Source organism: Oncorhynchus keta, chromosome 35 (genome assembly GCF_023373465.1).
Source record: "Oncorhynchus keta strain PuntledgeMale-10-30-2019 chromosome 35, Oket_V2, whole genome shotgun sequence".
NCBI classification, from domain to species: domain Eukaryota; kingdom Metazoa; phylum Chordata; class Actinopteri; order Salmoniformes; family Salmonidae; genus Oncorhynchus; species Oncorhynchus keta.
In genome coordinates this window covers 20,925,913-20,949,905 of record NC_068455.1, presented here as the reverse complement: position 1 = coordinate 20,949,905, position 23,993 = coordinate 20,925,913, and the positions used below count along the sequence as shown (strand labels likewise).

At 42.8% G+C, this 23,993-nt stretch overlaps 1 protein-coding gene across 1 annotated transcript in view; it reads left to right on the top strand.

Annotated features, from left to right (window-relative positions):
- LOC118368118 (tectonin beta-propeller repeat-containing protein 2-like) overlaps nt 1-23,993 on the top strand; it is a 37,750-nt gene that overhangs the window by 8,903 nt on the left and 4,854 nt on the right. Inside the window, exons 11-17 of the mRNA XM_035751897.2 lie at nt 1,162-1,335; nt 7,033-7,219; nt 7,616-7,757; nt 10,538-10,778; nt 11,058-11,147; nt 15,652-15,885; nt 21,069-21,217. Of these exons, the coding sequence (XP_035607790.1) occupies nt 1,162-1,335; nt 7,033-7,219; nt 7,616-7,757; nt 10,538-10,778; nt 11,058-11,147; nt 15,652-15,885; nt 21,069-21,217 (1,217 nt within the window). The remainder of the gene's footprint in view (nt 1-1,161; nt 1,336-7,032; nt 7,220-7,615; nt 7,758-10,537; nt 10,779-11,057; nt 11,148-15,651; nt 15,886-21,068; nt 21,218-23,993) is intronic.

Here is a 23,993-nt window from a genome sequence, read left to right as displayed (position 1 = left end):
TGAAAGGCACTGTAGTTGAGGGAGACGGACTGCACCAGCAACCACTATCATCGAGATAAATCTTTACTTTTCGGAGTTGGTTAGTTTGATTACCAAAATGACATCTTTGGATGTACACTACCATTCAAAAGTTTGGGGTCACTTTGAAATGTCCTTATTTTTCATTTGTGGGTTTGATTACAGGCTCAAAATGGCCAGAAACAAATAACTTTTTTCTGAAACTCATCAGTCTAATCTTGTTCTGAGAAATGAAGGCTATTACATTTGAGAAATTGCCAAGAAACTAAAGATCTCGTACAACGCTGTGTACTACTCCCTTCACAGGACGGTGAAACTGTCTTAACCACAATAGAAAGAGGAGTGGGAGGCCTCTGTGTACAACTGAGCAAGAGGACAAGTACATTAGAGTGTCTAGTTTGAGAAACGGGCGCCTCACAAGCCATAAACTGGCAGCTTCATTAAATAGTTCCCCGCAAAACACCAGCCTCAACATCAACAGTAAAGAGGCGACTCCGGGATGCTGGCCTTCTATGCAGAGTTCCTCTGTCCAGTTTCTGTGTTCTTTTGCCCATCTTAATCTTTTATTTTTATTGGCCAGTCTGAGATATGGATTTTTCTTTACAACTCTGCCTAGAAGGCCAGCATCCCGGAGTCACCTCTTCACTGTTGACGTTGAGACTGGTGATTTGCGGGTTTAATAAGCTGCCAGTTGAGGACTTGTGAGTCGTCTGTTTCTCAAACTAGACACACTAATGTACTTGTCCTCTTGCTCAGTTGTGCCCCGGGGCCTCCCACTCCTCTTTCTATTCTGGTTAGAAACAGTTTAACTGTCCTGTGAAGGGAGTAGTACACAGCGTTGTACGAGATCTTTAGTTCCTTGGCAATTTCTTGAATGTAATAGCCTTCATTTCTCAGGACAAGATTAGACTGATGAGTTTCAGAAGAAAGTTCTTTGTTTCTGGCCATTTTGAGCCTGTAATCAAACCCACAAATGACATTAACAATGTCTACACTGTATTTCTGATCAATTTGACGTTATTTTAATGGACACATTTTTTTTTTTGCTTTTCTTTAAAAAACAAGGACATTTCTAAATGACCCCAAACATTTGAACGGTAGTGTATATATTAGTAGATGCATTAAAGTTTCATTTTAATTTAGGGTCCCTGCTATGGAAGGTGGAACAGAAGACCATGACAGCGTATGCATGTGGTAAAGTCACCATCAAAGGAAAGAGGCACTGGTACAAGGCCCTGGAGGATTCTGCCTTTGTGGCGCTTGGTGAAGACACAGCATGGATCATCCGAACCAGCGGGGACCTCTACATGCAGACAGGTAAGCTACTGGTGACTATTCAGTACTGTATGTCACTTTTACTCTCAATGGAGTATAGATTAACAGACCTGATTAGATCAAACACATTTAGACATTTAGAAATTAAGTTTCTTCAAGATTTTGATGGCACATTATTTGAATGCTTCTATAATGTAAGTATTGTTAATGTACTTTTTGCACAACTTGATTCACTCTATTTTAAACAAGACTTTGTGATTTTAGCCCCAGGTGGCCTCAGAGTATTAAGAAAAGTATATCACAATCCTGTTTATTGGCAAAGTCTGAACTCTCAATTCAGCAAATCAATTCCTGAGATTAACCATTCTCCATTAGATGGTGCTGTTTAGGCCCATAGTAAATAGTAACATCAGTCACTTGCTAAATCTTCTGAGGTAATCATAATTCTGTACGGATGGCATATTAAGGATCAAAATAATGAAGCCTAGTAAATCCAAAACATGCTTTTAGAAAGTAATATTTAACCTTTGGTGTTGTGATGGATTGTTAACACACTCGCTGGCTCTGGTCATGACAAGTACTATATTAGTATACTATGGGTGGGTTTAATCCTGTTTTTACTGATTGGTTAAAACCACATTCCAGCCGATGTCTATTCCACTAGTTACCACCGGCTAAAGCTATGATGTTGAAATGCCTATTTACTCTGTTTCATCTCACTGCGCAATCCACTGTCTCAACAGCCCAGCCAGGCAATTTATAAACTTGATCTCCTCTTTGAAAAGCATCTTGACAATATCTCCCACTTCTTTTAGACGAGCGTTTGATTTTCAGCAGGGGAGATTTGTATAAGTAACCGGAAGGTTGCGAGTTCAAACCCCCGAGCTGACAAGGTACAAATCTGTCGTTCTGCCCCTGAACAGGCAGGTAACCCACTGTTCCCAGGCCGTCATTGAAAATAAGAATGTGTTCTTAACTGACTTGCCTGGTTAAATAAAGGTAAAATAAAAAATAAATAAACCTGGTCTGTCTCTCTGACATTTACAACAATGTTTTTCTATACTGAAATCCAATCTCCAGCTGTCCCATAATATTGAATGTGTCCGACGGGAGTAGGGAAGAGGCAGGCAGCTTTTGGTCAGCCAGTCGAAATCATGATTCAGCTGGCGTCATTTTTATGGATATATGCAAAGAAATTTCAGTAGAAAACAGGTCAAATGAAACTAAATGCAGCTAGTTTGCTGTCTTTCCAGCTTCAGATTGAAGTGATTGTGTTAGCTGTGTTGTGGGCTAGCTCCTCAGAACAACAGTGTCCTGATGAGAAAGCACATTTTCTCAGGCAAAATTGTGCATCATTAGAGAAAAATCTAATCAAATCACATTTATTTATATAGCCCTTCGTACATCAGCTGATATCTCAAAGTGCTGTACAGAAACCCAGCCTAAAACACCAAACAGCAAGCAATGCAGGTGTAGAAGCACGGTGGCTAGGAAAAACTCCCTAGAAAGGCCAAAACCTAGGAAGAAACCTAGAGAGGAACCAGGCTATGTGCGGTGGCCAGTCCTCTTCTGGCTGTGCCGGGTGGAGATTATAACAGAACATGGCCAAGATGTTCAAATGTTCATAAATGACCAGCATGGTCCAATAATAATAAGGCAGAACGGTTGAAACTGGAGCAGCAGCACGGCCAGGTGGACTGGGGACAGCAAGGAGTCATCATGTCAGGTAGTCCTGAGGCATGGTCCTAGGGCTCAGGTCCTCCGAGAAAGAAAGAGAGAATTAGAGAGCACACTTAAATTCACACAGAACACCGAATAGGACAGGAGAAGTACTCCAGATATAACAAACTGACCCTTGCCCCCCGACACATAAACTACTGCAGCATAAATACTGGAGGCTGAGACAGGAGGGGTCAGGAGACACTGTGGCCCCATCCGAGGATACAGGGCCAAACAGGAAGGATATAATAAGATACTTTGCTGCATTAGTAGATACTTTGCTGTTATTCTGTCTGCACTGTTTGACGTGACTGTAACTTAGCCGTAGTTGTCTAGCAAGCAAGCAAGGGATAAGAACATTGCCAGTCATTATGGCAATGGAACATTTAGATCGAACCACTGGGTTGCTCGCGTCCATAGATACAGAACAAAAAGACTGAACGACTGGGTTGCGTCTCTGGCAACAGAACCAATGGAACGAGCGACCAGCCGGCTTGGGTAGCAACTTCAGATTTGTGTCGGGACTATGTCTCGTGGAAGAAGGAAATGGTGTGAATAAATTAATCAAAATAACGTTTCTAATGAATGTTTGTCAATCATTATTTTTACAATTGAAGTAGGAAGTTTACATACACCTTAGCCAAATACATTTAAACTCAGTTTTTCACAATTCCTGACATTTAATCCTAGAAAAAATTCCCTGTCTTAGGTCAGTTAATATCACTACTTTATTTCAAGAATGTGAGATGTCAGAATAATAGTAGAGAATTATTTATTTCAGCTTTTATTTCTTTCATCACATTCCCAGTGGATCAGAAGTTCACATACACTCAATTAGTATTTGGTAGCATTGCCTTTAAATTGCTTAACTTGGGTCAAACATTTCGGGTAGTCTTCCACAAGCTTCCCATAATAAGTTGTGTGAATTTTGGCCCATTCGTCCTGACAGAGCTGGTGTAACTGAGTCAGGTTTGGAGGCCTCCTTGCCCGCACACGCTTTTTCAGTTCTGCCCACACATTTTCTATAGGATTGAGGTCAGGGCTTTGTGATGGCCACTCCAATACCTTGACTTTGTTGTCCTTAAGCCATTTTGCCATAACTTTGAAAGTATGCTTGGGGTCATTGTCCATTTGGAAGACCTATTTGCGACCAAGCTTTAACTTCCTGACTGATGTCTTGAGATGTTGCTTCAATATATCCACATGATTTTCGTTCCTCATGATGCCATCTATTTTGTGAAGTGCACCAGTCCCTGCTGCAGCATAGCAAGCCCACAACATGATGCTGCCAATCCCGTGCTTCATGGTTGGGATGGTGTTCTTTGGCTTGCAAGCGTCCCCCTTTTTCCTCTAAACATAACAATGGTCATTATGGCCCGAACAGTGCTATTTTTTTTTAATCAGCCCAGAGGACATTTCTCCAGAAAGTACAATCTTTGTCCCCATGTGCAGTTCCAAACCGTAGTCAGTTTTTTTTAATGCCGGTTTTAGCTTCTTCCTTGCTGAGGGGCCTTTCAGGTTTTGTCGATATAGGACTCGTTTTACTGTGGATATTGATACTTTTGTACCTGTTTCCTCCAGCATCTTCACAAGGTCCTTTGCTGCTGTTCTGGGATTAATTGACACTTTTCGCACCAAAGTACATTCATCTCTAGGAGACAGAACGTGTCTTCTTCCTGAGCAGTATAACGGCTGCGTGGTCCCATGGTGTTTATACTTGTGTACTATTGTTTGTACAGATGAATGTGGTACCTTCAGGCTTTTGGAAATTGCTCCCAAGGATGAACCAGACTTGTGGAGGTCTACAATATTTTTTCTGAGGTCTTGGCTGATTTCTTTTGATTTTCCCATGATGTCAAGCAAAGAGGCACTGCGTTTGAAGGTAGGCCTTGAAATACATCCACAGGTACACCTCCAATTGACTCAAATTATGTCAATTATCCTATCCGAAGCTTCTAAAGCCGTGACATCATTTTCTGGAATTTTCCAAACTGTTTAATGGCACAGTCAACTTAGTGTATGTAAATTTCTGACCCACTGGAATTGTGATACAGTGAATTATAAGTGAAATAATCTGTCTGTAAACAATTGTTGGAAAAATGACTCGTCATGCACAAAGTAGATATCCTCACCGACTTGCCAAAACTATAGTTTGTTAACAAGACATTTGTGGAGTGGTTGAAGAACTAGTTTTAATGACTCCAATCTAAGTGTATGTAAACCTCCGACTTCAACTGTATATATTGGTAAACTGTGAAAGTGATAATGCCCTCAAAACCGGTGTTTGGAGGATATACAGTTCATTCCGAAATTATTCCGACGCCTTGACCTTTTCCATATTTTATGTTACTGCCTTATTCTAAATGGATTCGTTTTTTTCCCTTGTCAATCTACACAAAATACCACACAAGGACAAAGCAAAGCAGGTTTTTAGCCTTTTTAAAAATGTATTAAAAATACAAAAACATATCACATTTACATAAGTATTCAGAACCTTTACTTAGTACTTTGTTGAAGCACCTTTGGCAACGATTACATCCTCAAGTGTTCTTGTGTATGATGCTACAATCTTGGCACACCTGTATTTGAGGAGTTTCTCCCATTCTTCTCTGCAGATCCACTCAAGCTCTGTTAGATTGTATGGGGAGCATCGCTGCACAGGTATTTTCAGGTCTCTCCAGAAATCTTTGATCGGGTTCAAGTCCGGGCTCTGGCTTGGGCCACTCAAGGACATTCAGAGACCTGTCCCGAAGCTACTCCTACGTTGTCTTGGCTGTTTTCTTAGGGTAGTTGTCCTGTTGGAAGGTGAACATTCACTCCAGTCTGAGGTCCTGAGCACTCTGGTGCAGGTTTTCATCAATAATCTCTCTGTACTTTTCTCCTTTCATCTTTGCCTTGATCCTGACAAGTCTCCTAATCCCAGCCGCTGAAATACATCCCCACAGCTCAATTCTGCCACTAGAATGCATCAGACTAGGGATGGTGCAAGTTTTCTTCCAGACGTGATGCTTTGCATTCAGGGTATTCATCAGACCAGAGAATCTTGTTGTCATGGTCTGATAGTCTCCAAGCGGACTGTCATATGCCTTTTACTGAAGAGTGGTTTCCGTCTGGCCACTCTACCATAAATGACTGATTGGTGGAGTCCTGCGGAGATGGTTGTCCTTCTGGAAGGTTTTCCCATCTCCACAGAGGAACTCTGGAGCTCTTGTCAGAGTGACCATCAGGTTCTTGGTCACCTCCTTGACCAAGGCCCTTCTTCCCCGATTGCTCAGTTTGGCCAGGCGACCAGCTCTAGGAAGAGTCTTGGTGGTTCCAAATTTCTTCCGTTTAAGGATGATGGCCATTGTGTTCTTGGGGACCTTCAATGCTGCAGACAGTTTTTGGTACCCTTCCCCAGATCTGTGCTTCGACACAATCCTGTCTCGGAGCTCTACGGACAATTCCTTCAACCTCACGGCTTGGTTTTTGCTCTGACATGCATTTTGAACTGTGAAACCTTATATAGACAGGTCTGTGCCTTTCCAAATCATGTCCAATCAATTGAATTTACCACAAGTGGACTCCAATCAAGTTGTAGAAACATCTCAAGGATCATCAATGGAAACAGAATTCACCTGAGCTCAATTTTGAGTCTCATAGAAAAGGGTATGAATACTTACGTAAATAAGGTATTTGTTTTTGTTTTTAATACCTTTACACAAATTTCAAAACCTGTTTTCGCTTTGTCATTATGGGGTATTGTGTGTGGATTAATGAGTGGGGAAAATAACTAAATGTGGGAAAAGTCAAAGGGTCTGAATTCTTTCCGAATGCAATGTATGTATATGGGATATATATACATTTAATTTGAATTCGATATGATTAAGAAACTAATGTGAGACTGCTATACTGTTAATAGTTTAGCATGATTAACATTCTGTTACATATAGACATTCCCGGCCCCTCACTAACTCACAAAAACAACAAATACAACAAATGCCTGAAACTTGACTGTGTGGTTGTGATCCCGTTCTGCAGGTTTGAGTGTGGACCGTCCGTGTGCACGAGCTGTGAAGGTGGACTGCCCATGTCCTATGGCCCAGATCGCAGCGCGTGGCGGGGTGGTGTGGGCCCTCAGCCAACACAGGGCCGTCTTCTACAGAGATGGCGATGGCCTCAGCAGCTCCTGCTCTGAGGGGGAAATGTGGAAGTATGACAAAATCAGGTAGGACCTTTTCTGAAAAAGAGAACCTGCGTGTCGTAGGCCCCAGTAACAGTGATAGTGGAGTTAGCTCTGGTTGGTTCTTGTGACAACCCTGTGGGTTGTGGTGTGGTCATTCCAGATAATTGTAATTCAACTGTGATTCTTTCACCTTTTTTGAAAAGAGGAAGGAAGACGTGTGTCATAGAGACCTAGTAGCAGTGAACGTTTAGTTAGTATGACCGACCAGGGTTCAAATCCAGATCTCCAGCCCGCCACAGGACTGTGTTAACCTGCTGAGCTAAATCCTCCTAGGCATTAGCTTGGGGAGCTAATACAAGTCTTCAGGACTCAGGCAATGTTAGCTTTCTTTGCTGATCATTACATATTTGTGTGAATGTGTTTTTCCTCCTCCCAAAGTGAGAGTCAGGGTCTGGAGCCCATCTGTATAGCCCTGGGAGAGAGCAACACGGTTTGGGCTCTGGACACCAGCGGCAGTCTGTGGTTCAGGACTGGAGTCACTGCCAGGAAGCCCCAGGGGGAAGATGACCACTGGTGGCAGGTTGGTATCCTACAGACTGTGTTCAATGTTTTCCATACGTCGTCTATCTTGCACTATGATCATTTTTTAAGAGCATGTATTATTAAAGTCAAATTTAGGATGGTTTGCATTACAGACTTCACCCTGGGATGAGTATGGGTCTGGTGTCGACAGATATGGTCGCCTCGCTTCGAGTCCTTAGGAAACTATGCAGTATTTATTTCTATATATTTTTTTATGTATTATTTCTTACATTATTATCCCAGGAAATCTTAAGTCTTATTACATACAGCCGGGAAGAACTATTGGCTATAAGAGAGACGTCAATTTACCAACTTTACGACCAGGAATACGACTTTCCCAAAGCGGATCCTTTGTTCAGACCACAACCCAGGGCAACGTCGGCGTAGAAGAGACTGATGGAGCGGCCTCCTAGTCAGGCTCTGTAGGCGTGCAACACTGCCCCCCACTTCCGAATATACTACTCGCCCATGTCCAGTCTCTTGACAACAAGGTAGACGAAATTAGGACAAGGGTTGCCTTACAGAGAGACATCAGAGATTGCAGCATTATCTGTTACACCGAAACATGGCTCTCGGGAGACGTTGTCGAAATCGGTTGCGCCACTGGGCTTCTCCATGCATCACGCCAACCGAGATAAACACCTCTCTGGGAAGAAGAACCCTAACCAGAAACCGTGGATGGATGGCAGCATTCACGCAAAACTGAAAGTGTGAACCACCACATTTAACCATGGAAAGAGGACTGGCAATATGTCCAAATATTAACGGTGTAGTTATTCCCTCCGCAAGGCAATCAAACCTGTGAAATGCCGGTACAGGGACAAAGTGGAGTCGCAATTCAAGGGCTCAGACACGAGACGTATGTGGCAGATTCTACAGGAAATCACGGACTACAAAAAGATAACCAGCCACGTCAGACACCGACGTCACGCTTCCACATAAACTTCTTTGCCCGCATTGAGGATAATACAGTGGCACTGTCGTGACCCGCTAACAAGGTCTGCTGCCCCCCTCCTTCTTCATGGCCGACGTGAGACATTTAAACGTGTTAACCCTCGCAAGGCTGCTGACGGCATCCCTAGCTGTGTCCTCAGTAGACCAGCTGGCTGGTGTGTTTACGGACATATTAAATCTTTGAGAGACTGGTCAAGGATCATATCACCTCTACCTCACCTCTACCTTACCAGCCACCCTAGACCCACTTCAGTTTGCATACCGCCCCAACAGGTCCAAAGATGATGCTATCGCCATCACACTGCACAGTGCCCTATCCCACCAGGACAAGAGGAATACCTATGTAAGAATGCTGTTCATCGACAACAGCTAAGCATTCAACACCATAGTACCCTTCAAGCTCATCATTAAGCTGGAGGCCTTGGGTCTCAACCCCGCCCCGTGCAATTGGGTTCTGGACTTTCTGACGGGCCGTCTCCAGGTGGTGAAGGTAGGAAACAAAATCTCCACTTCGCTGACCCTCAACCCCACAGGGTGCATGCTCAGCCCCCTCCTCTACTTCCTGTTCACCCATGACTGCATGGCCATGCACGCCTCCAACTCAGTCATAATGTTTGCAGACGACAAAACAGAGGTGGGCTTGATTACCAACAATGAAGAAACAGCCTACAGGGAGGAGGTGTGGTGTCAGGAAAACAACCTCTCACTCAACGTCAACAAAACAGAGGAGATGATTGTGGACGACAGGAAACAGCAGAGGGAGCACCCCCCTATCCACATCGAATGGACAGTAGTGGAAAAGGTGGGAAGCTTCAAGTTTCTCGGCGTACACATCACAGACAAACTGAAATGGTCCACCCACACAAACAGTGTGGTGAAGAAAGTGCAACAGTGCCTCTTAAACCTCAGGAGGCTGATGGAATTTGGCTTGTCACTCAGAACCCTGACTAACTTTTACAGATGCTCAATCGAAAGCCTCCTGTTGGGCTGTATCACCGTCTGGTACAGTAACTGCGCCACCTTCAACCGCAAGGTTCTCCAGAGGGTGGTGCGGTCTGCACAACGCATCACCGGGGGCCAACTACCTGCAGTCCAAGACACCAACAGCACCCTGATGTCACAGGAAGGCCAAAAAGATCATCAAGGACAACAACCACCTGAGCCACTGCCTGTTCACCCCACTACCATCCAGAAGGCGAGGTCAGTACAGGTGTATCAAAACTGGGACAGAGAGACCGAAAAACAGCTTTTTTTCCTCAAGGCCATCAGACCGCTAAACAGCGATTATTAACTCAGAGAGGCTGCTGCCTACATTGACACCCAATAAATGGATCACAAGTCACTTTAAACAATGCCACTTTAACATTGTTTACATATCTTACATTACTCGTCTCATATGTATATACTGTACCTTATACCTTGCCTATGCCGCAGTTTAACATTGTTTACATATCTTACATTACTCGTCTCATATGTATATACTGTACCTTATACCTTGCCTATGCCGCACTTTAACATTGTTTACATATCTTACATTACTCGTCTCATATGTATATACTGTACCTTATACCTTGCCTATGCCGCTCGGCCATTGCTCATCCACATATCTATATGTACATATTCTTATTCCATCACTTTAGATTTTTGTGTATTAGGTAGTTGTTGGGAAATGATTAGATTACTTGTTAGATATTACTGCACTGTCGGAACCAGAAGCACAAGCTTTTCACTACACTCGCATTAACATCTATTAACCATGGCACAACTTCTAATGCTTATGCATTTCTGGCCTTTTGTTCCCTCCTCTTCCTCACCCACCCTCAGGTGAGCATCACAGACTATGTAGTGTTTGATCAGGGAAGTCTGTTCCAGACTCTGATCCAGGCCACTCAGAACATGGCCACAGCCACCAAGGCCCCGGTGGAGCGGGTTGCAGTGTGCCTCCGCATGGCCTTCCTGTCCCAGCAGTTCCAGTGCCAGCCCAGCCTGGTCTCCTCCAACACCAGCGGCGTCTGGATTGCATCCGGCAGGAACAACTTCCATGTCGCCAAGGGCAGCCTCAGCGGTATGAATTTATGAAACCTCAATACTTGCATTAGCTTTCCAAGCTAATGCCTAGGCTTTAGTTCAGTGGGTTAACACAGATGCTCAGTCATGAGGAATTTTTGTTTTCTGCATAGGAATGCAATTTATGGAATGCACTTTCTGACATGACTACACTTCACAGAACTTAATCAGCTAAGCATTGCTTTATTGGCACCTTCTCTGTTTTAAGTCATTGTGGTGGACAGGGACTTTTGTGTGAATACTGCAGTGTGTTCAGTGATGTGTTGTGATCCCACAGGTACATTCTGGCAGGGTGTGGTACCCAGAGGAACCGTCTCAGCCACCAAGTGGGCATTCGTCTATTCCTCGGCTGTACTCAGTAAAGAAGGTAATACACAAAACACAATATTGTAATACAAACATAACACGCACTACCCACCCTCCACCTGATGGCAACAACCCATCTCAAATACAGTGGGGAGAACAAGTATTTGATACACTGCCGATTTTGCAGGTTTTCCTACTTACAAAGCATGTAGAGGTCTGTAATTTTTATCATAGGTACACTTCAACTGTGAGAGACTGAATCTAAAACAAAAATCCAGAAAATCACATTGTATGATTTTTAAGTAATTAATTTGCATTTTATTGCATGACATAAGTATTTGATCAGCTGCCAACCAGTTAGAATGCCGGCTCTCACAGACCTGTTAGTTTTTCTTTAAGAAGCCCTCCTGTTCTCCACTCATTACCTGTATTAACTGCACCTGTTTGAACTCGTTACCTGTATAAAAGACACCTGTCCACACACTCAATCAAACAGACTTCAACCTCTCCACAATGGCCAAGACCAGGGAGCTGTGTAAGGACATCAGGGATAAAATTGTAGATCTGCACAGGGCTGGGATGGGCTACAGGACAATAGGCAAGCAGCTTGGTGAGAAGGCAACAGCTGTTGGCGCAATTATTAGAAAATGGAAGAAGTTCAAGATGACGGTCAATCACCCTCAGTCTGGGGCTCCATGCAAGATCTCACCTCGGGGGGCATCAATGATCATGAGGAAGGTGAGGGATCAGCCCAGAACTACATGGCAGGACCTGGTCAATGACCTGAAGAGAGCTGGGACCACAGTCTCAAAGAAAACCATTAGTAACACACTATGGCATCATGGATTAAAATCCTGCAGCGCATGCAAGGTCACCCTGCTCAAGCCAGCGCATTTCCAGGCCCGTCTGAAGTTTGCTAATGACCATCTGGATGATCCAGACGAGGAATGGGAGAAGGTCTGATGAGACAAAAATAGAGCTTTTTGTTTTAAAATCCACTTGCCGTGTTTGGAGAAGGAAGAAGGATGAGTACAACCCCAAGAACACCATTCCAGCCGTGAAGCATGGAGGTGGAGACATCTTTCTTTGGGGATGCTTTTCTGCAAAGGGGACAGGACGACTGCACCGTATTGAGGGGAGGATGGATGGGGCCATGTATCGCGAGATCTTGGCCAACAACCTCCTTCCCTCAGTAAGAGCATTGAAGATGGGTCGTGGCTGGGTCTTCCAGCATGACAACGACCCGAAACACACAGCCAGGGCAACTAAGGAGTGGCTCCGTAAGAAGCATCTCAAGGTCCTGGAATGGCCTAGCCCAGGGGTGTCAAAGTCAAATGGACGGAGGGCCAAATAAAAAATTTAGCTACAAGCCGCCGGCCGGACTGTTCGAATGTTCATTGAACATTTTTTAAATGACGCATATAGTCTAGTGAACCTAATTGAACCTACTGAAAACCTAACAAATATATTCCAATATGATCAGATAAATAAAGCAATATTTTCTTATGGCTCTGTCAGTAATCTTTAATTTTCAACAGACACAAAAGACAAATTTCCTTTATATAAAAATCCCCATAACATGAACATTAAATGAAAGAAACCGGTATTCAAGGCACCATCAGTAGCCTATATTTTCTATTTTAGCAAAAGTGGGCTAAATTTACTTCAAAGAAAAAAACAATAATAGCAATTTTCTATCATCCACTCAACTGAAATATTTTTAAAATATAATTGGATTGAAATACAATAAAATAAAGTGCAAAAATCTATTAATCAAAAACAACACTTTGTTTAAGGAGAAGTAACATGCAGTGAAAACAAATATTAAACTTTAACTTTTAAACTTGAACTGAGTAAAAACTCTAAATATGTGATTGCACAGTAATGTTCACTTGTTTGAGGTTGAGGGTGATACTTGGTGGTGTCCCATCTTTTCCACAAGTTCATCAATGTTCGGGGTAAGGCTCTGAGCTGAGGAAATCCTCAGAATTGAGTGGAGGTGTTCAGCAGTAAGTCGACTTCTGTGTGATGTTTTGTTCAAGTTCATCAAAGAAAACAGTTGTTCACACAGGTATGTGCTGCCAAACATAGACAACGTTTGAGCAGCCTGGATGCGCAGCTGGGGCATTGTGTCGGGAGGAAACGGGCGAACTCCGCAGCACCCACTGCCGCATATTTTGCCCTCAGTGCATCATTGCATTGGAGGTCAATCAACTCCATTTGGAGGTTTGGTGGTGAGCTTTCCACGTCAACAGCAAATGGGTTACCGAGCAGTTCCAACCTGCTTTTTTGTGCTTCAAAGTCAGCAAATCGGCGTCGAAAGTCAGCGGCAAGCATACCTATTTTATCAGCCAACTGTGCGCTCGGGAACGCACTGGTAGAGAGCTTCTCTTTCATGGTCTGGCAGCTGGGAAAGTGGCTCAAATTTTCTTTCCGCATCTGCGTCTCCCACAGAGTCAGTTTGGTTTTAAATGCCTTCACTGTACTGTACATATCAGAGATGACACGATCCCGACCCTGCAGCTGCAAGTTCATTGCATTCAGATGACTCGTAATGTCACACAGAAAAGCCATTTCACACAGAAACATTTCGTCTCGGAGTTGTGTTGTGTCTTTCCCTTTGCTGTCCAAGAACAGACAAATCTCCTCACGAAGCTCGAAACATCTTTGAAGCACCTTTCCCTGGCTTAGCCATCGCACCTCTGTGTGATAAGGCAAATCACCATGCTCCGTTTCTAACTCCGTCAGAAATGCCTTGAACTGGCGGTGATTCAAACCTTTGGCTCTGATAAAGTTAACTGTGCGCGTGATGATGCTCATTACATGCTCCATTTTCAAGGCTTTACCGCACAACGCTTCCTGGTGTATGATACAATGATAAGCTGTCAGCTCACCTGTCGCGTTTTCCTCTTGCATCTTTTCCCGTATCTTCGCCACCAGTCCGCTCCTGTGTCCACACATCGCAGGTGCTCCGTCGGTTGTCAAACCCACGAGTTTTTCCCAAGGCAGCTCCATCTCATTTACACATCTTGACACCTCTTCATACAAATCATGCCCCGTAGTTGTGCCATGCATAGGACGTAAAGCCAAAAACTCCTCTGTCACGCTTAGGCTGGAGTCCACTCCGCGGATGAAAATTGACAACTGGGCAATGTCAGAAATGTCGGTGCTCTCATCCACAGCCAAGGAATATGCAATGAAATCTTTTCCCTTTTTCACAAGCTGCTCTTTTAGATTGATGGACAACTGGTCTACTCTCTCGGCAATGGTGTTTCTGCTCAGACTCACATTTAAAAGAGTTGCCTTTTTCTGGGCAAACTTCGTCAAAACTTTAATCATGCAGTTTTTGATGAAATCCCCCTCCGTAAATGGCCGGGCTGATTTAGCGATCTCTTCTGCCAAAATAAAACTGGCCTTGACAGCAGCCTGGCCTTGTGATTTGGCTTTTTTGAACAGAGCCTGTCGAGATTTGAGGCCTCGTTTTAATTCCTCTGCCTTTTGTAGCCTTTGTTCCATGTCCATATTCTTGTTTTTGTCCGCGTGTTTCGTTTCATAATGTCGTCTCAGATTATACTCTTTCAGTACCGCCACACTTTCTCCACACAGAAGACACAGGTTTTCCAGCTACCTCCGTGAACAAATACTCCGACTCCCACCTTGTTTGAAACCCCGGTTCTCAGTGTCCACCTTCCGTTTTGCCATTTTTTATGGGTATCTGAAAGTTAATTTTACTGTGATGCTGACAACTGCTGTGCCAATAAATATTGAAATGAAGCAGCCTACTGCTCGGTGCGTCACCGTTGCATTGTGGGAAATGTAGTATTGGTGCGTGTAAAAGATCTGCGGGCTGCCGGCTTGCTGCGGTCTGCGGGCCGGTTCTAATAATAAATCAAGATCATCCCAGGGGCCGTAAAAAACCTTCTCGCGGGCCGGATGTGGCCCGCGGGCCTTGACTCTGACATATGTGGCCTAGCCAGTCTCCAGACCTGAACCCAATAGAAAATCTTTGGAGGGAGCTGAAAGTCCGTATTGCCCAGCGACAGCCCCGAATCCTGAAGGATCTGGAGAAGGTCTGTATGGAGGAGTGGGCCAAAATCCCTGCTGCAGTGTGTGCAAACCTGGTCAAGAACTACAGGAAACTTATGATCTTTGTAATTGCAAACAAAGGTTTCTGTACCACATATTAAGTTCTGCTTTTCTGATGTATCAAATACTTATGTCATGCAATAAAATGCAAATGAATTACTTAAAAATCATACAATGTGATTTTCTGGATTTTTGTTTTAGATTCCGTCTCTCACAGTTGAAGTGTACCTATGATAAAAATTACAGACCTACCTAAGTAGGAAAACCTGCAAAATCGGCAGTGTATCAAATACTTGTTCTCCCCACTGTATATTAACATAAATAAGGAAGACCACATTTACATTCCATACTGTCCCCTGTTGTGTAGTGACATCTTTCGCTGTTATCTGTGTCTCTCTGAGTAGTGACATCTGTCGCTGTTATCTGTGTCTGTGTTGTACATCACCAATATGTGACTGACTGTCTCTGTGTCTCTGCAGGGAGCTTCCTGTGGCTGGGCCAGAGCAGGAAAGACCTGTTCTGTGTTTGGGACCAGGATGGTCAGATGCACCCCACCACAGTCCAACTGCCCCAGGACACAGAGATGGTCCAGCTCTCTGCCTGCCGCGATGCCTTGTGGGGATTGGACCAACATGGCCGCGTCCACATCCGCACCCTCTCCACTAGCTGCCCCACTGGCATGCACTGGAACCTACTGGACCTCAGCCAGCTCGGTAAGGCCACCCTCTTCACATTTAGAAATAACACTGGGCAGATGACAAGCTAGGGTAGCTAAGTATAGACTAGATGGCTCTGCTAGATGCTCAATGCAGAAATCATTTTGTTTGGCGCATTGGTGATTGTGTTCCCTCACAGGGAGGTTGATTGCAGTAGTTCTGTGGTGTTTCCTCTGTTTTGTGGGAAAACAAAATGTTTGCCACATTTCATTATACTGCAGTAACTCATTAATTTGGTCTGCAGATATTAAAGGAACAGTTAGTTGTGTATATATTGGCAATTGGTGTTATTTTTATAGCCATTACATAACTGATCAGGCTAGGACATATGTTCCTAGTCTCACATGCTTATCTAGTACATGTTGTATCTAGCACATGTTGTATGTCTAGTCTGTCAAATGTCAGCCTGTCTTTTGGTGTCAGCTTCATGTAGCTGCATACTTTCACACGGCCATCTTAGTGTCCCCACCAGCTCAGGTTGTGTCCCCCGGTCGGCTAAGATTCTGACGCCTCCTAGCTGCCGACGGTCTGACTCTGACCTAATTCACGTCTCTATAGACCCTTTTCCAGTACATGACATACTGACATCACACACAGATTCACGCCACTCTTGGCGGCAGTAAGAAAGCCATTGCCATCTGCACACATTCAACAAACAAACATTATATTAAGCAGGACATTCATACAAGCCTTAAAATCCAATCATAATCCAAATGTAGTGTGAAATGCACCCGTAATAAGCAACATGTAAAGAGAGACTTTTTTTGCTGGCCTTCTGTAAGATCTTCCCCTTGTTCTGCCACCAACTTGTGCACATCGCCCTTTTGCGACAATGTTTGTAAACACAGAACGGGGTCTATATGCGGTTGTCTTTCTAGTCCTAGTCACATCCTTTGGCAATGCAGGGAGAGAAATAAACGAGCACACCTGAACCAGAGGATCTGGACTTTAAAGGTAAGCGCCAGGTAGGTAGAAAGACTGTCTTACAACAGTGTATGAAGACCCGTTTTGTCCTCCTCTTGATTGGCCGCGGACACAGGTTCTACAGGCGGGTGTCAGATATCACTCGCTTCCCCACTTTTCCGTTGGAGGTGTTTATTTTCTTGGTATTGGCAGCTGGTACTTACATAAGACTTGTTCTTATGTAAAGTTCAGGCTAGGTATGGAAATGATCAAGTCAAGGGTACAATCACTGAGACTGACCTGTCAATACTCCATGCTGAAGGAATGTCAGATAAGTTCACCAAAGAAAAATACCTAATCTGCTTTTAGGTTGAAGTGTTGTTTATATGGCCTTTAGTTTGTTTGCACCACATCTCAAGCAGTAAACTGACATGTCTGCAGAGAACACATGATCCTAAACGGATATTGGACCGATGTGTTACTCTCATTTGGCAGACGGCCTAATCTTTAACAACTCAGTCCCTACTAGGCTTGATAATATTGAGTATCAGTGATATTTGACATTGACGATAAATGGTTGAGATAATGTGATGTGCAAGACGATACTATATTTGAACTTTACAAATCAAAAGGGTGTAGTTTTATTAGTTATGCTGTATCAATGTTCATAGTCTAATGAATTATCTATTTTTATGTATTTATTTATGAGAACGCAACTATAAGGTCACAATTTAGCACAAAAATTGCACAGTCTGGAATGATTTACTACTCATTAACAGCGCAAAACGATATCGGATACCAGTGATATTTGGAAGTAGCATTACCTTGGAATAGGTCTACCCATATTTTGCCCAACCAACCCTAGTCCCAACCCTCCATTCTTAGAGTTCAGTGTTAGCTTACTTTCCATGGATTTGAAATAATCTAATAGCACATAGGTTTCTACCCTTGGCTAGATCCACCAGGGTCTTGGTAGAAGCTTCAGTATTTGTTGAAGAGGTTCAGGTTGTATATGTTCTGCTGCTGGAAAGTGGCGGTTGCAAATAGACGGCCATGTGACGACAGCAGACAGCTGTAGCCAGGTCCTATTGGGCTCTGTGTGCATCACGATGTAACATGAGTGGGGAAGGAGCTGAGAGTACACTCACTTTTAGCCCTGTTCTGTTAGTGTCATTGACCACATGATCTAAGTCTCCATACTAGAACGCTGCACAGGGACATAGTGTTTTTAACACCTTTCACAGTTCAGTATAGTTCATGAAGGGTAGTTTAGAAAGTGATGTCATAATGACATTTGCAAGTGTAGCTTCTTTTACGTAAGATGTTCATTGGATGTAGAACATTTTTTATTATTTTTATTATAAAAGGTTGATTTCCATTTCATAGAGTTCGGAGTTGAAAGGGTGATGGCCAAGGTTATGAATGTCTAGAAAACATTAGTCCTTGACCTGAGCTTTGAAGACCACTCTGAGCAGCCAAGCATAGAAGCTGCAACACCATATACACTATTCAGAAAGATACAAAGACATGTTTAGGCCTTGCCCTGAGACATGGCTGAACACCATGTGTCTTTAGTCTTGACTCAGGGAACGTTTAGGACTAATCTTTTCTTAGAATGTATTCTGCCCAGAAGTTCCAAGAGTATTTCTATAGTTTATCAATGATAAACATATGAGGTCTTCCTGGGTTATCTGTATTTGGAAAGGTGGACATCCCGATCTTCTGACAGGCTGGTTAAGAATGATATTAGCACGGGTTATGATGGTTAAAGAAGTCCCAGCAGATATGACCGCTACCTATCTACAGTTTAGAAGTTGCCCCCTGCCCCAGTCTCTCCCCACACAGACCTTTGTTACAGAATGTCAAATAGCTTAATCAAATAGTGATAATGTGATACATGGAAAGAGCAATGACTCACCTCTGGAAGGGTTGTCCATTAACCATTCCACAAAATAACTAAAGACAAGCAACATTGATGCCTCTGTCTCCATAGCCTACTTCACAAATGAATTCACTTAATTTGAGTCCGCAACCTTACCTGAAGATGAAAATACAATGTTTTTAAGGGATGAAGCCATTTTATGTTCAGTTGAAATAATTTGGCTTATTTGCCTTGGTTAAAACCCCTTGGCCTTCACCCAGTACCCTTCCCTGAACTTAGTCACTTGCCGGCTATTACCCGGTTACTCAACCCTGCACCTTAGAGGCTGTTGCCCTATGGACTGGTCACTTTAATAATGGAACACTGGTCACTTTAATATTGTTTACATACTGTATTCTAGTCAAGGCCATCCTATTAAACTATTGCTATACATATACTATCCTATCCTACGTATTCTACCGATATGCTACATATTCTAACCACATACTGTCCATATACACAGTTGAAGTCGGAAGTTATAAGTGTGTAAATAATCTGTCTGTAAACAATTGTTGGAAAAATGATTTGTGTCATGCACAAAGTAGATGTCCAAACTGACTTGCCAAAACTATAGTTTGTTAACAAGACATTTGTGGAGTGGTTGAAAAACAAGTTTTAATGACTCCAACCTAAGTGTATGTAGACTGTATATACACACACACAGTACCAGTCAAAAGTTTGGACACACCTACTCATTCAAGGGTTTTTATTTTTACTCTTTTCTACAGTTTAGAATAATAGTGAAGACCGCAAAACTATGAAATAACCTGTAGCACTCACGTCTTTAGCCATGAAATGCGTTGAAAGGATGGTCATGGCTCACATCAACACCATTATCCCAGAAACCCTAGACCCACTCAATTTGTATACGGCACCAACAGATCTACAGATGATGCACTCCCTATTGCACTCCACACTGCCCTTTCCCACCTGGACATAAAGAACACCTACATGAGAATGCTATTCATTGACTACAGCTCAGCGTTCAACACCGTAGTACCCTCAGCTCATCAATAAGCTAAGGACCCTGGGACTAAACACCTCCCTCTACAAATAGATCCTAGACTTCCTGGTGGGTAGGTAACACATCTGCCACACTGATCCTCAACACGGGGGGCCCTCAGGGGTGCGTGCTAAGTCCCCCTCCTGTACTCCCTGTTCACTCATGGCTGCACGGCCAGGCACGACTCCAACACCATCATTAAGTTTGCCGATGACACAACAGTGGTAGGTGAGACAGTGATGAGACAGCCTATAGGGAGGATGTCAGAGACCCTAACCCTAACCCTAACCCTCAATGTGATCAAGACAAAGGAGATGCATGTGGACTCCAGGAAAAGGACGACTGAGCACGCCCCCATTCTCATCGACAAGGGCTGTAGTGGAGCAGATTGAGAGCTTCAAGTTCCTTGATGTCCACATCACTCCCATTTCAGATAACTCTTTCAAGTGTTTGCATCATCAACATGCCTCCTCCTGTTCTAAGCGATGTGTTGAGATTTAAAAGGACTGCCCAACAGATGTCATCAATATGATTGTATATCATAGAGGAGCATCAAGGTTAGTATGACAATTTAATAAACCAGTTAAATTAGTCAACTTCCTTCCCCAGAGATGTCTGTGAGGACATCCAGACGTGTTCACCTCTTCTCTGTGTTGACTGCCTATGTTCATATTCTCTTTGCAACATCACATGCCCTATTAAGTTTGGGAAAGGTAAATCATATCACGCTTCTCCACTGGCTGTTTTATGCAAATGTGAGCTATTGAAAATGATTGGTAAGAGAGAAACCCTGTTTGTGAGTTTATTTACAGAGGAAAAATAGACCAAGGAACGAGTTCCAGCAGTTATTCTGCTTGGCTGTGCTCTAAGAATGGTCCAGTTACAGGTCTTGACCTATACATTTGTCACATACATTTCAAGGCCTGCAATGGCAGCGCAATGTACTTCATTCACTGAATGTTTAAAGTAGACGTAGCTTGGTCATTGTTTGTTTAGAGGTCGCTCATCCCAATAGTCAGATTCTGTAATCTGTGCGAGATTACTGTGACATAATAGTGTTTTGTCACATGGGTATAGTGTGCTGTGTTGTGCTTCAATAAGCAATAGCCATGGCTGTGGTTGCTGTGTTAGGCTGCTTACTAAACAACAGTAATAGAGACTTGTACAAACACTCTATATTACTCCCAGTTAAAATTAGCCTATTATCAAAGCCGGTTACAACATTATGTAAAATATCTCTGCTATTATTAGATGTCTGAACCAATGTTTTTGCACAGTAGTGCCTTCTTCAGCTTCTTGGAAGTCTTTCTTTATGACATTGAAGAACTGACTTTGGTTTGCTTTGTCTTGCAGATCAGGTAAGGCTGGTCAGCGTATCGTGTGGCAGTCAGAACGTGTGGGTGTGTGATGGCTATGGGATGGTCTATTTCCGCGTTGGGACGCAACCCCTCAACCCCAGCATGATGCTTCCTGCCTGGATCTGTATCGAACCACCAGAGCAGGTAAAGCCAATCTAACCACAGTGCATTGTTTATATGGGTCTTTCTATGAACTAGGGCACCAGTGAGCATTTATTTGATTGGACAACTGTTTGGAGCTTTTACAAAGTCATTAATAAATAAATCAAATGTATGTGAATGCATTAAGATATAAAGGAGGAACATGCATAAATTGAATTAAAACATGTTTAAACCCTTTCTCATGATATGGCAAAAATCATGTGACATAAAACACTACCTTTCTTTCCTTACATTTCTGATATTTTTTGTTATATAGTAAGCTCTTAACAATCGAATTACACTTTCACCCTGATCCTGTGAAATTCCTGGATATTGCGGTCTTTTTTTTGTATGGAGATCTCGGAAGTGTACTGTAACCTGGTATCATTTCGTATCTCTGTTATGGTGTGAAAACAGTTTATGGGCACACATATCCAAAATGATGTATGTGATTGCAAAATCCAATGCTTCAAATAGAAAGAGTAACTTTAATATGATTAATACAGCAAAAATTGATACGGTCATTAACAGAGTTCTTCAGTAATTACATAATAGTTATTTGATGCACGTTTGCTATCTCGCTGTTTAGTTACATGGGGACATTATCATGCAACATCAGCTGATTCAGGAAAGGATTTTCTGAATGACAGTCAAGAGGTAAAGAGCTTGTGTGATACTGCATGTGATTTAACAACTGCCAAGGTGCGGGAATTAATGTTTATTTCAAGGATTGACAGAACATTTTTGTGTCTATGTTGTTATGGTGGTCAATATAATTAGCCTAATTCTTGGACAACATTAAATCAAGATACCGGAGTTAAGATTACGGTCCATGTACATTTTGATCTCTTGTTTTCGATAGTTAAATGGAGCAATCGGGAATGTGAAAACGGCTGTTTATTAGTTTTTGAGTGGAAATCAAAATAAAAATGTATATTTTTTGCTTATAAACCTCAAAAACAACTTGCTATTTTGATGTTCAAATCTGGTTGGAGTTTAATGTAGAATGCCTGGTCAAGTGCACAGCCAACACTTTATGTCCTTTCAAAGTAGGTCACCCTTCTACCTTCTGTGAATCAATTCATTCATTGATTAATATCTGCCCATACCGTGCCACAATGGCAAGATAAAGTACGATTTCTCCGTTCCTGCATACGATTTAGTGTGTATTGACTTATTAATGAACTGATGTTACTGTAAATGGTTAGCGTACTGATATATCCTAGCTAACCATTGATTATCTTATTAAATGATGCTATGGGGCCAAAACAATAGTATCTGTTGCTAGACTAGAGATATGCCCCTAGCTATAGTTAGTCTTTGGTTGCACATCTAACTAGCTGGAATGAAGCAAGGGTGTAAATATATCCTATCACTGTTTAAAGCTGGTCTCCAGCTACCCAGACCTGTCTGATCAGCCTGGTAGGGTGCTGTGGGTGTGTCCAGCTACCCAGACCTGTCTGATCAGCCTGGTAGGTTGCTGTGCGTGTGTCCAGCTTACACCTGTGCAAATCTGTATGCATAATAATGGAATTAAACATCCAACCAATGCCTCAGGAGTTGTGCTGTAGATCCACCATACACGCAGAGGGTTGTGTGGGGTTCTGTCCAGAAACAACCCCTAGCCCCAGAGAATTGACAGGTGTAAGCTATACCATCAAAATTCCACCAAGCCTATCGAAGGGTAGGTGGAGCTCTCACTATGTCACCACCCATCAATCCCTCTCAGATCTCCACAAGTGTCTATACTCTGGGCAGTAGGGGCTATGGGTTGTTTCTGGACAGGCCATGGGTGTTATGGTAGCTCACTCAGTCTGGCACTGTCAAAAAAAATGTAATAACTGTCAAATACTTGAGAGAGTGTGAGAGGTGAGTGATGCAACAGTTTTTTTTATTTTGTTTTTATTGAACATTTATTTAACTGGGCAAGTCAGTTAAGAATAAATTCTTATTTACAATGACGACCTACTCGTGCCAAACCCGGATGATGCTGGGCCAATTGTGCACCGCCCTATGGGACTCCCAATCACGTCCGGTTCTGATACAGCCTGGAATCGAACCAGGGTCTGTAGTGATGCCTCTAGCTCTGAGATGCAGTGCATTAGACCACTGTGCCACTCATGTTAGAGAGTGATGGGTGAGGGATGTGTCCTCTGTTCCTCACCTTCCTCTCAAAGCACATTGGGGTAGAGGAAGGAAGGTTCTTCCTCTTAGGCTTCAATGCACTTTCAAGGAGAGACAAGAAGTGGAGGGGATAAGGATAGAGGAAGCAAGAATGCGATGTCTAGTTTTCACACACTTCTTGAAGAGCTTACTAATTATAATGATTTAATTATTGGTTATTATTGTCAATTATGTTGTTTACAGAACCCACTGTATTATATTATTACATTGACTATTAGAAAATAGAGATGCTGTTGATCTTTTTCATTCTAATGGAAGGTGGTAAGCTTGGCTATAAATGATAGAGAAGTTCACTAAAGCACAAACAGACCTGGCTACTAGGCATGACAAAAAAACATGCAGTATCAATGTTAGATGTGACATTTGAATTACATGTAGATGTTTTGTTCTTGCTAGGAGTTATGGTCTCATTGTGCCTTTTATACACTCATATTCCTTTTACATGTGAAGTTGCAAGAAAATCATATTTAAATGTATATCAAACCATTTTGAAGTGTTGACCCTGATGTCACAAATTGGCCCCTTTTTATTTATAGAAAGACCAATATGATTGCCTACATTGTACATCTGCCTGCATTTGATTAATACAGTGATG